This window comes from Carica papaya, chromosome 9 (assembly GCF_054855325.1).
Source record: "Carica papaya isolate Zhongbai chromosome 9, ASM5485532v1, whole genome shotgun sequence".
NCBI classification, from domain to species: domain Eukaryota; kingdom Viridiplantae; phylum Streptophyta; class Magnoliopsida; order Brassicales; family Caricaceae; genus Carica; species Carica papaya.
Genome location: NC_142317.1, coordinates 5230664 through 5243324, shown reverse-complemented (window position 1 = coordinate 5243324; position 12661 = coordinate 5230664). Strand labels below are relative to the sequence as shown.

The following is a 12661-nucleotide window of genomic DNA, read 5'->3' as shown; positions in this document are numbered from 1 at the left end:
TTTTTTCTTTTACCTTTTGTCTCTCTTTGTACCAAAAAAAAAAACTGAATTGAATTGGGTTTAAATGAATCGGATTAAACATGTTTCTCGTACAAAACATTATCCCTAATAAAGATGCTATATTTTGACGGAAACATAAATTTTTATGAGTTGGTCAATTTTATTGAAATGAACTTTTCTAATAGGTCAAGTTAGTCTTAATGGAGAATGTCAAGTTTTGATAAATTTATAGGTATAATTCGTTAAATGACGTTAATGAGTTGGAGTAATAATAAGTTTTTGAGTTAAAAAATAAAAGAGGCAAATGCTATGTATATTAGATACTTAGATTTAGATATGAAAAAGTAAGTTTCATAAATAACTTTAAGTACGTCATTACCATATTTATCAAAGCATGTGACAATCATTATAGTTTAAATTCAATGAACAACGAATCGGATAGTTTGATTCAATGAATTTAGCGAGACATCATTATATTTAACATGTGTGATTAGATAAAAGTTTGAGAATATAATGAAATTAAAATAAAAATATTTACTCTTTAATCAATTAAAATAATTATATATATATTTTTTTGGTACCAACTCTCTAGCAATCAAATTTGTAAAAATTAATTATCTTTTAATTAAAGTTAAGTGCAAAATTAATTATAAAATTTGTAATATTTTGACCAAACATAATGTAAAGAATAATTTGTTTAAAAAATTCACCGACGAACCCGCGTTTTTCCTATATTTAAACCAAATTCAAACCAGAAGAGAAACAGAATTTCTCAATTATCCAACAATAACAAACCCTCTAAAATAAGAAACGAATGAAAAAGATCCAAACAGCTCTGAACAAAACCAAATTACATTCTTCATTTTCCATTCAATCATTTCTTTCATCAACTTCTTAACCCATGAATTAACTGTAATGTTTTTATCCTTTTTGTGTTTCTGGATTTGTGGAGATCGATCGTGGCATACTCCATTGATGTGTTAGCTGATAGTAATAATCATCAAGACCATGGGAGAGTTCGAGGAGCAGGATCAGCTGAGTCAATTACGCGACATTTTTGATCGCTTCGACATGGATTCCGATGGAAGCCTTACGATTTTGGAACTCGCGGCATTGTTGAGATCTATCGGAATCAAGCCTTCCGGCGACCAAATCCATGTCCTCCTTGCTAATATGGACTCTAACGGCAATGGCGCCGTTGAGTTCGACGAGCTTGTTACCGCAATTTTGCCGGATATGAACGAGGAGGTGCTGATTAAACAGGAGCAGCTCATGGAGGTGTTTCGATCCTTCGATCGTGACAGTAATGGATATATCAGCGCGGCGGAGTTGGCTGGCGCGATGGCGAAGATGGGACAGCCATTGACGTATAAAGAGCTGAGAGAAATGATTACGGAGGCTGACACGGATGGTGATGGTGTGATTAGCTTCAATGAATTCGCTTCTGTAATGGCGAAATCCGCATACGAGTTCTTTGGCTTTCACTTCTCGTGATCGGAAGATTCTCTTTACGGTACGTTGAGAAAAAATAAAAATAAAAAAAAAAAAAGAAAAAGAAAATTTTAGGAAATTCAATTATTCATTGCTAATATTGATTATTAACAATTAATTGTGTTTGATTTGCTAATCTTTTAGGTAATTCTTCATCATTTTGATTTCTTTTTTTCCTTTTGTTTAACCGTTAATGGGGAAGATTGTTTTGTAATTGGAATTCAATAAACTGTATTCCAATGACCAGTTATTCATGTATAAAAAGAAAGATGATCTTTAATCTCAACATCTCTCTTTGTTGTTATACAGATTAAAACCTGTCTAATATAGTTATTTCAAGAATTTATTAGTAAAAAGTTATTAATTTATTAGTAAGTCATGAATGTTGTTATACAAATTGTAATTGAACTCTAAAAATGGCATTCTCTGAAGACCCGTTTCTGATCAAATGAACAATAATCATGAGTCAAGTACTTCTTCCTCACATCCTCGTAAGTCTGCTTTTGCAGAGGATTTAGCTGCCAGTAACTCTGGTTGTTCCATGGAAACTTGGGTGAATTGCAATTGTCTCCTCTCATGCAGCCATTTTAAATACCAAATCTTTTTAAAATGAGCTTGAAATGGTGCCTTGGACCAATCAATTTTAGTGCCATTAGCCCAGGGTTCTCCATTCCATATGATTCCTCCAGTAAACAATGGTTGTTCTGGGTATCTTGCACCAAACCTCTTCTTGTTCTCGTACACTCTTACAGGCACATTATCCACAAAAAAACCTGAAATTTTCCACATTATTTGAATTAAATGCACCTTTAAAATGTGATTAAAGGTTAATCCTAATAGTTGAATTTCAATGAGTTATTGTGCTTACACTATTTGACTGAAACTTTTCACATTATTTGAGTTGAAAACACCTTGCAAACATGATGAAAGGCCAATTCTACAGTTGAATTTTAATGGGTTATTGTGTTTACACTACTTGACTGAACTGTTTCACATTATCTGGATTAAAACCACCTCGTAAACATGATGACAGACTAATTCTATAGTTGAATTTTAATGGATTATGGTGCTTACACTATTCAACTGAAAATTTTCACATCATTTGAATTAGAAGCACCTTATAAACATGAAGAAAAGCTAAATTCTATAGTTGAATTTTAATGGGTTATTGTGCTTGTACTATTTGAATGAAAATTTTCATATTATTTGAATTAAAAACACTTTATAAACATGATGAAATGGTAATTTTAATTTGAATTTTAATGAGTTATCGTGCTTACACTATTTGACGAATGTTCCATAATATAGGAATATCTACGGAAGTCCTTTGATGGATCAAACCAGAGGTTGATTCTCTCCTTCCTACCTCCAAAATCATTTGCATACACGTCTGTTTGCAGCACGAATGGAGGTCCATTGCTGCCTAAGATCGTAAAAAGTAAAGCTCATCTTGTGGTACATTTCCCCTCGTAGGGGTTCGAAGCTGCCTGCAATTTTAGATATTGGTTACATGAAATTCGAATTGGTGCGTGAAACAAAATCATAGAAGTTTGATTGCGAAGTAAAATGATAAAAATTTTACATAAAAAAATGTGACAACTCCTGGAGACGGATTTTCTGATGTTTTTATTACCATATGAAAAAATCCCGAACCATAACTTGTTCTAGATGCAAATGCGACTCCTATGTTATGGCACAACAAAATACACTAAATTAAGTTTACAAAACGCTCGTGCTAATAGAAATTTATGTATCTATATGATGCGTGTATGTACTGTTGCAGAAAGAAAACAAAATAAGAAAGTGAAAGGGAAGGAAACTCCAGTTTTGTATAGAGAAAGATGAGCTTGTCTTCCATCTTCGTCAACTATAATATTATCACGTCGGTACAAAATAAAATAATTTTGGCCGAAGGTTGCATTTTTTGCTGCGGTTCTATGTGTTGCAATGGTAAGGAGGAAGGCAAAGAGGAGGCTGACCAACGGAAAATCCATCTAAGTTTATCTGTGTTGTTTGTTCAACTATTGCAAAAAGAGTATTTATACGTATCAAACCGATATTTATTAAGGTTTGTAATTAAAACATTTCTTTAATTACCACATAAGAGAAAACTGTTAAATTTTAAATGTAGATCATATGTTATTTTAATGTTTTAATATCCGCAACAGATATGAATCGAATTATCTCACGATATTCTGAACTTAACATATACGTTTTAATAAACGAACAATCTATCTCTTAAAATTTATTACAGTCTCAGGTGCTGAAAAGCCGACATCGAGATGGTAAACGTTTCCGTCGATATAAATTTTTAGGAAAGATCAGTTTATTATTCTTATAGTAATTTTTATTCATTGAACAACAGTCTTTTTGGCACCATTGGATCACTAAGATCAACTTTCGTTCTTTTCTAAGAACTTTTATGGGTATTACTAAATTTGAAGTTAGAGAATGTTTGAATGTATAGACAAAGAGATCCAAGTGAAACCCAAAAGCACTTGAAGAAGACTTGTTTAGTACGCCAATCCTAAACCACTAACTACTAAGCAGAGAACAAGGCTAATTGTTGTAGGTTTGATAACTGAAGCAAAGGTCTTGATGATGCATTCCCTTTTATTGAACCAGAGATTAGATGATTTAGTCCGTCATTAATATTTTAAAGTGGCGTAGTTGTTTTCTATATAAAGATTAGTAATATATGTCATAGATACGATCTTATCAAAACTAATTAAATTAGACATTTAATTTTTCATAGACAATAAAATTAAAGAAAATATGAATTTTTTAATATTTAGCATTCGGGAAAAATACCTACATTTTTTATTCTGAACCTCTGTTTTTCAAGTAGCTTTTTTGATTGATTCCTTTCTCTAAATCTTTATCTTCAGTATTCTGATTATCATCTGTGCGCTTATTGATAGACATTTTGCTTCTCTTTTAGCCTATTTCTCATGCATTTTCTCAGTAACCAAACATTCAAAAACCATTAAGTATCTTCGCTGAAGAAGAATCGAACCAAGCTAAGGAGGCTCATTCAACAAGCAATAATAATTCAATTAATTTTAATTAAATAAATCCCTTGGATCGAGCACTCTGCTGCTCTCTCTTCTAACACCCGAGCATGAACTTTGAATAAAAAATTTATAAATTATTATTTCGAAATAGGCCTCCAATGAAATAAAACTACACAACAAATATAAACAATGCCACTGATATTCTTATAGAAACGCAAATGAATGGAATTCCATTTCTGTAAATACTAATAATTATACATCATGGAGTACAAATTCATTGTAAAATTCTATATTGACTCAATCCTACCAAAATTTCAAAGCCCCAACTTAACAAATACAAAACCCTCCTAACACACTGCCTGCTTAAGTTTCCTTCACAGTAAATATATGAAAGACTTTCTTTTTGTGTATATAAATATGTATGTACATCTAGATACACTCATCTATTTCAACCTAGCTACAGCTTTCTGAGATGGATCTACACAACAAGACAAAGGAATATATGTTTACATATATATATATATATATATAGTATGATGAATGTTTAATGTTCAGACCTCTGGCTTCTTGATTTAGCTTCGAATCGGGCTGTGTAACCTACTGTTGTATGCCGCAAGGATCTCTGGCGTACAATGTGACAGTACTCAGGATCATCCAGTTGCCCATCTAGTCTCATCCACTGTATCATCTGATGATAAAGTGGGAAGAACCGCATCTGGATGGCGGAGTAGATGAAATATGGAAGGAGTGCGGAGATTAGTACGAGGACACAGAGAAGCCAGTAAGATGGTGCGGGTGCACAGGCTTCAATGAAGACCTTGTACGCGGTTGTTGATATGGAAGAATCCATGGCTCCATAGGCCAAGAGGAATATATACCAGAGTATAATGCCTCCCCAGATGAATAGGTGCTGGACATAGGTAAAATAGCTGATGGATAGTGCCATTTGGCAGTTCACGACCCATACGACACATGTGTACATGGTGGCTGCAAGAACCTCTAGGCCTGCAATTTCCCCGCCTTTTCGAAAAGCTTGGCTCTCCATTGCAAATATGCAGAAGAAGAAGATAATGGTAGCAGTTAATACACCATTGAATGCCCAGCCAAAGATACGTTTCCAGCTGAATAGAACATTCTGTACACCTTCTTGATATAACAACGGGAACTGTAACATCGAAGAGCCAAAACAATTTAAAGTTTAAATCAAATTCAAAATAAATTGTTAAAAAAAAAAAAAAAGAGAGAAGACTTAAAGAACAAGAAAGCTACCTTCAGACAGTATCGAGTGGAGACATCTTGGTCAAACACTCCGAGAGCAATCACAGGAAGCGATGTGAAAAATACGTTATAAAGTGATAGAAACCAGTCATTATATAAAGCTTGCCCGGAGAACGATGCATACATCTCGAAAAAGAAGAGAGTGAAACCAAATGCAATGTTCTTGTAGAAGAAATAACATATCTGCCAAACAAGGAAAACAGTTTATATTCACGTTATGGTTTACTATGCACCACAGAAGATTGGAATTTGATATTTTCAAGATTAATTTTTACCATGGATGTTATCCTTCTATAACACCAATGTCCATGCACAAGTATCAATCGCTCCAAAAATCGAAACTGTGCAATTGAAATGTCGCTTGACATGACAGCCTAAAATTACGGGAAAATATAATTAGCAGGAAGAGCTAGGGACCCAAAAGCAAGATAGATCCAAATATGAGATTTACTCATGATACAAGAAAAAAACTTGAGAGAAATTACCTGCATTCCTTCCACACCACTAATACCAACTCCAATGTCTGCTTCTTGAAGCATACCCACGTCGTTTGCCCCATCACCAATCGCCAAAATTGTGCTACCTGTTTTGGTTTTAACAAGTCTTGTGACCTGCAAATTCGAAGCTTGTAAAAACCTTATTTGAATTTTTTTCTAAAAGAACTATAAAGTAGAGATAATGGGGACGGAGATAAACTATGAGATAGCCTACTAAATAAACGACAGAACTTACAAGTGCTTTCTGTTTAGGAGATGAGCGGCAGCAAATGACAGATGCGCACCCTACAGCAAGCTCCAAGAACATGTCCTTGACATCATCTTGTAAGGCGTAGGTGAGAGATTTCCCATCAATAATCAAAGCCAATGCCTCAGAGCTTTCATTTGATACAGAGAGTCGTGCCCTCCCTTCCGTTATCTGACGGATGACACTTGCTTTAGAAGCCTACAGAATCAAACAAGATATCAATCATACTCATTACTCATCTAGGTAATACGTTAATAGATCATAAAAAATGCAATCAATTATATAGCAAGAAAAATCAATTTAACCAAGTTTATTTAGTCTGAGATGCTTTAGGAGATGAAACAAGGTAATGCTTTTCAGAATCAGACAATAGTGTTCATTTCACCACCTAAAGATCATGAGATTTATATTGTGAATACTCGGGAAGTAGATACCAGCAATAAACCAAAAATTTTGAATTGGAAAGCCATCATATGAAGTCAGGAATTACCATTGCAGCAGCAGTCTTGTCCTCCACTTTCTCTAGTGCCTTACTCTCTGGTGTCTCCGAGTTGATTATTATCTGCTTCATTCCTTGTCGAAGCAAACTACAAGCAAAGCTGAAATTAAAAAAAGTCAGAAATGTTAGTGTAAAGCATTTCCGTTAATCATTACGAAAAGTTGCATCTGTTATTCATAAAATTCATACCCAATGTTTATCGCTGTCTCCATCTTATCTCCAGTCAACACCCATATTTTAATTCCAGCTTGCGCAAGTTTATCAATGCAGGCAGGAACCTGTTGTATGCAAAGAGAAGAAAATATTTAATTTGCACCTTAGCCTCGATCTCTAAAAATGCAATCTATATTATCCAAAGTTGGCCATGATGGCTAACGAATATTTCATCTAAAGGCACTTTTTTACTACTGTCTCCTTTTACAGCATTTTGATTGTTTTCTCTCATGAAATGAGCTCTTGCAGGGGCAACTACTGATTTATAGATATTTATAGATGCTCTTATAGAGTAGCTAGGTTTTTTTTTTTTTATTCTATCCGAGCAAAGTCATTTGAATGCTTTTAAACCTACCCCATTTTGAAGTTTGTCCTCAACAGCTGTAGCACCAAGTAGAACAAAATCCTTCTCAATTTTTCCAGCGACTTCCTCAACCATTTCCTCTCGATCTGCACTGACTGAGTTCTTGGCCTTCAAGAATTCCTGATTAAACTTATTGTACTCTTCCTCACCCAGTTCGCGATATGCAAGTACCAACGTTCTCAAACCCGCATCAGCATACTCACTTATATGCTCCTTGGTCTCCTCTTCAAACTGTCTTCCATTATTTGCAAGTCTTTCAAACATGACACTGATCCCAGAGAGGAAATAAAAATCATTATAATTGCTTTAGCATACAAATTTTCTTTTGAAATGAAATGAATAACGTGATATCATATCAGCTAGGCAAAGACCTATTCATATTGCTCTTTCCTAAATGAATAGGGAGTAGTTCTTGCACAGTAATTAAGGCCATAACTTAATAATTCTAAAATAGTACAAGTAATGTTCCAATCACAAACCTGTCAGCACCTTTACAAAGCAGTAGAAGCTTTCCTGCCTCATTTCTTACAATCACAGACATCCGCTTTCTTGAGCTACTAAATTCCAAGATATTCAGAAGCTTATAAGATCTGGAAAAAAAATGGAAAAGGTTAAGTTACTTTCCATTGAAACAGAAAGTATATCAGTTTGCTAGCAGAGCTGAAGTTGGATAATGGGTGAATGTGTATGCACTACAGCTAATACAAGATAGACTGACCTTTTTAGTTTCTGACCAGAGACCGGATCTAACTCATGTAGAGAAATGCTTGTTTGAGTTCTCTCAAAAAATTCAAACCCAAGCTCTCTTGCTGCAATTACAAAAGCTGCCTCATCTGGTGATTCAGCTTCATACGAAATTATTCCAGTTTCGTCATCAACTTCGGGTAATGCTGTGTGGCAGATAGCCAGTAATTGTAGAAACTTCTGGATTACATCTGCACGGGGTTTCTTAACCCAATTACCATTGACAATTCTCTCATCCACAAAGTTAAATCCTTTAGTTTTTTCTTCTGTAGCCTCTACAGCAAGGCCCTGTTCTGCTGTCACCTCTTGAATTAAAGGTGAACCTTTTTTCCAGGCCAGAGCTTGCTCAACTTCGGTCACTCCACAGCCATAAGATGTCCCAGCCACTGAACACTTTATAAATTCCATTGAATTACAAGTCAAAGTTCCAGTTTTGTCCGAGAGTATTGTGTCAACATGACCAAGTTCTTCGTTCAAGTTTGACGTACGGGCCCTTGCTGGCGTGTCAGTTTCTTGATGGTACATATGCAAATCTTGGTTGATGAATATGCTCTGAAGAACTTTAACAATTTCTATGGAGACATACAAGGAAATTGGAATTAAATATGAATACAGCATGAGTGCAGTCAAAAATTGCAACATTGATGCAATTGTTGCTCTCTTTGGATCATAGGACGTCGTAGTGGCATCTGGTCTAAGATACCATCTTGTCATCCTTCCGTTCTCCATATCTTCCCTTGTGTCAATCCCAAAGAAAATTGATCCAATAATGGACATAGAGACTACTATAAAAAACAAAAAGTAGACAATCTTATCCATCCTCCTTTCAATCTTGCTTCTCTTTGAAGGCGGTGCTGTTGAATTTTGAATGACCTTTGTATCATGACCAGTAAAGATTACCACACCATAAATATAATCTGTGTTTCGCAACTTTGAATCCCTAAGCAGAAGATGCTGAGGTGTAAGCGGGTAACTATGCTCTCCTAGCTCCAAACTGCCAACAAATGTGTACAAATTTGCATTTGGGTCCTCACATCTAATCACAGCCTTGAAGTCTTGGAAGCTAGAGTCTTCGTGCAGGGTAAAAGTTGCATCTAATGCTTGTTTTAGTTTCAAATTGGTCTCTCCATCAAGATTCGTGGTCTCAACATAGCAAATTGCTTCTTCATAATTTGATGAAAGCAAGATAAGATCAGCAGGGAAAAATTCATCCTTCTGCACCTTCACTATGTCTCCAACTTTCAAATCCTTCCATTTACAAGAATCAAAAACTCCATTACCTCTATGCATTTCGATTTTTCTGTTGTTCATCTCAATATCCTGGTAATAATTGTTCAAAAGAAAAATATGAATGGTAGAATCTAAAAGACGGTAAAAGATTCATGCATTTAACAATTTCTGTGTTAAAAGGAAAAGGAAAACTGAAAATATATATGACCAAAATAGAAAAAAAATATACAAAAGATTAATTTAATTGATGTAAACACTGTGCTTACTTTCACCTCGAATCTATTTGTGACAAATGTCAACAGAATCAAACGTGTCTAGGATGAGCAGAAACTACGTCACAGAAGATGCAAAATGCCAAAAATGCTATTCTAGAAAACATCCAACAACTGCAAATAGTCAGTTTCGCTGAAACATTAAGCTGCTGTTAACTAACCAGCCTATCATTCTTGTGCAAACCCCAAACAAAACGTAATGACTTGCTAATTTTGGAGATAGAATCCTATGGATACACCCTTATCCAAAAACACTGCTATAATTCAAAACTACATGTTAGATATGATGATCAGTTTGAATCTGTGATGATACCACTGTACATTATAAAGACTAGTAAAGAAAAAGATCGAAAGATTACCTGCTTCTTTCGCTTCCAGTCTTCAATGACTTCTTTCGCCATTGTGGCTCCAATCACAACAATAAGAGGGAGCACGTTGCTTATAGGTGAGTAAGGAGAAAGCGGCGTGAAAGACAATATTGCACAGAGGAGGAAATAAACATTGGCAACCCTCCTGAATTGCTCAAATAATGATTTGGGAAAGAATGTTGCAAGAGTATACTTGGTTGTTCTAACATAATTGTCACTATAGTTAAGTAGACTTGCCTCAAAGCATTCAGGGTCATTGCAATAAACTACCCTGGAGAAGCCAGGTCCACCAATCAATGAATGCTCGCCTTTAAATGATGCTCTCCCACATGAAAAGGCATGAATTCGACTAAAATGCTGCTTTTTTCTTCTACCACCAGCCATTTTATAGAACTAAAAATCCAATCTCCAAATTGTTGAAGCTCATAAACTAGAACAAACTTGCTTCTTGAAGAGCAGATGATCCCTGAGAAAGTGACCCAGAAAGCTATCCAACCCAGAAATCAAAAGCAACCCGCTAGCTGAATCAAGAACAAAGGAACAAAAAGAGTATAAGTGGAAACAGAAACAATCCAAGAAGATCATAACCAAATCTCAGAATATTGACTAAGTAGGATACTCTAATCTAAGAACTTAGATCAACTATAATCCAAATCCTCCATCTTTACAAGATAGGCAAAATTACCAAAAACTTCAAAAGTAAAGAAACTTCAAAGAGACTCAAGCCAGTAATTAAGAAAGTAAGAGTATCCAGATCACAATCGACGAGTAATAATGATATGAAACGAAACCAATAAGAGGGAAAAATCCAGTATGTAGGCAGTACCAACTATTGCGTGCAACCTAACTGGTAAAAAACCAAAACTCTTTTCTAAAAACTTTCCTCCATTGATGTAGAAGTTGTAGATATGAGAGCTCTTTGACTTGCAACTATAAGAACAAACCATGTGCAGTGCATTTGTGTCTCTTCCCCATCTAATCCCATACAGTACGGACTCAACTACTTCATTCATAATCCATTAAAGACGAAGACCCGCAAAAATTAGAAATATAACTAACCCACCACACAGCTTCAAATCAGATTAATTTGAAATTTTTGACGAAAAAAAAAAAAAAAAACTTACAGAATTAATTAATGCCAGCAGCTGAAACGTAACAGTACCAAACTCTCTAATAAGAATATTATTATCTTGAGTGATCCCCAAGTCTTCTAGAAGGTCAACAGAGAAGATAACTGTAATTTTTGTAAAGATGGAGAAGAACTAAACTTACAGAAAGTAGAATTGTTTTGGCAGAGAGATTATTTACAGAGAATAAAATGCATGATTTGCAATCTGGGTGTTGTTTGTTTTGTGAAGGTAAAGAAGAAAAGAAGCTCAGAAGATCAGCATTCATGAATTTTCATGAGAAAAACACAAGTGGGTTTAGAAGATGAATAGATATCATGACAGTGAATGTATAGAGACAAAGACTTGACTAAAAATGTGGGTGGAAGGAAGACGGAAAATTAAATTTCAGGTTCGTTGTCAGTGAAAAACAGTAAATTTGGTTTTTAATGAAAAATTTTTGATTCTTTTTCTTCTCATATAAAAAATAAAAATCTGGAAGGAAAAAAATAATAATTGAAGAAAATAGTGTCGTGCAGCGGATAAGGCTGCTTACAAGAAGGGTCAAACCGAGAACGCTCTCACAAATCACATGCTCCATAATTTGACTTCTCTCTATTTAATGTTTCTTTTTCGTGCTTAAATCGTTGATTCTTGATTGGTGAATTGGAAAGTTTTTTTAAAATTTTCCAAGTCATTGATCATTGCCTAATTTTCTAGAAGCAAAGAGAAAGAAAAAGATGAAAATCATTCCGAGAAAAATGCATGTGAACTTGAAAAATAAAAAGAACAAACTTACCATCTACTGTCAAATTTAAGAATTGCCCAGGTTCATTTACCTTAAAAAATACGAACACATTCGCGTATATATACATGTATGTACGTATATGACTGCCAAAAAAGATTTCATTAGAAGAACTGAGATGACCAGCACAACTGTAATAGAAGAACATTTTTTTTTACGTTCATTTGAGTTAATTTCAAAACACAATATAAATAAGATAAAATTTCAAATTTAAACTTATTTCCAAGTCACATGCATTTTTTATAATTCTTTGTCAGCATTTTGCATTGACTTTAGAATTATTATTTTTACTCTTGAAAATCAAGAACTATACCTAAATTTTGGTTAGTGGGGAGAGACAAAATCATTTGTTTAGACACCAAATTATTAGTTGCATCCCAATTATTTTTCTATAAAAAAAAAAAAAACCAACTTGAAATCAACAATTCGGTAGCTTTTACACCTTGTTGCCTCCCAATTTGACCGGTAACTATATATACACACATATATGTATACGTTCAACCTTAAGATCAATATTTCAAATTTGTTTCTTC

General features: G+C 34.5%; 3 protein-coding genes across 6 annotated transcripts; 1 reads left to right on the top strand and 2 right to left on the bottom strand.

The window, feature by feature from the left end:
- The first annotated feature begins 725 nt into the window (after window positions 1-725).
- Window positions 726-2865, top strand: LOC110820455 (EF hand calcium-binding protein family). The gene is made up of 2 exons (XM_022049925.2): window positions 726-1513; window positions 2800-2865. The coding sequence occupies exon 1, from the start codon at window positions 1009-1011 to the stop codon at window positions 1492-1494; it is 486 nt and encodes a 161-aa protein (XP_021905617.1). The 5' UTR covers window positions 726-1008; the 3' UTR covers window positions 1495-1513; window positions 2800-2865.
- LOC148239749 (putative xyloglucan endotransglucosylase/hydrolase protein 10) lies at window positions 1665-4416 on the bottom strand. The gene is made up of 3 exons (XM_088211598.1): window positions 4323-4416; window positions 2774-2935; window positions 1665-2324 (listed from the first exon to the last, which is right to left on the bottom strand). Exons 1-3 carry the CDS (start codon window positions 4414-4416, stop codon window positions 1951-1953), a joined length of 630 nt encoding a protein of 209 aa, XP_088067724.1. The 3' UTR covers window positions 1665-1950.
- A 272-nt stretch (window positions 4417-4688) lies between these two features.
- LOC110820347 (putative phospholipid-transporting ATPase 9) lies at window positions 4689-11755 on the bottom strand. 4 transcript variants are annotated; one of them, XM_088210848.1, is made up of 12 exons: window positions 11342-11755; window positions 10209-10738; window positions 8322-9667; window positions 8083-8193; window positions 7595-7871; window positions 7216-7304; window positions 7018-7126; window positions 6516-6725; window positions 6269-6394; window positions 6059-6157; window positions 5775-5966; window positions 4689-5670 (listed from the first exon to the last, which is right to left on the bottom strand). In XM_088210848.1, the coding sequence occupies exons 2-12, from the start codon at window positions 10599-10601 to the stop codon at window positions 5050-5052; spliced, it is 3573 nt and encodes a 1190-aa protein (XP_088066974.1). In that variant the 5' UTR covers window positions 10602-10738; window positions 11342-11755; the 3' UTR covers window positions 4689-5049. The 4 variants fall into 4 exon arrangements, with proteins under 4 accessions (XP_088066974.1, XP_088066976.1, XP_088066975.1 ...); XM_088210850.1 differs by having other exon boundaries at window positions 11490-11755; XM_088210849.1 differs by lacking the exon at window positions 11342-11755 and adding an exon at window positions 11044-11265.
- Between the last annotated feature and the right edge of the window lie 906 nt (window positions 11756-12661).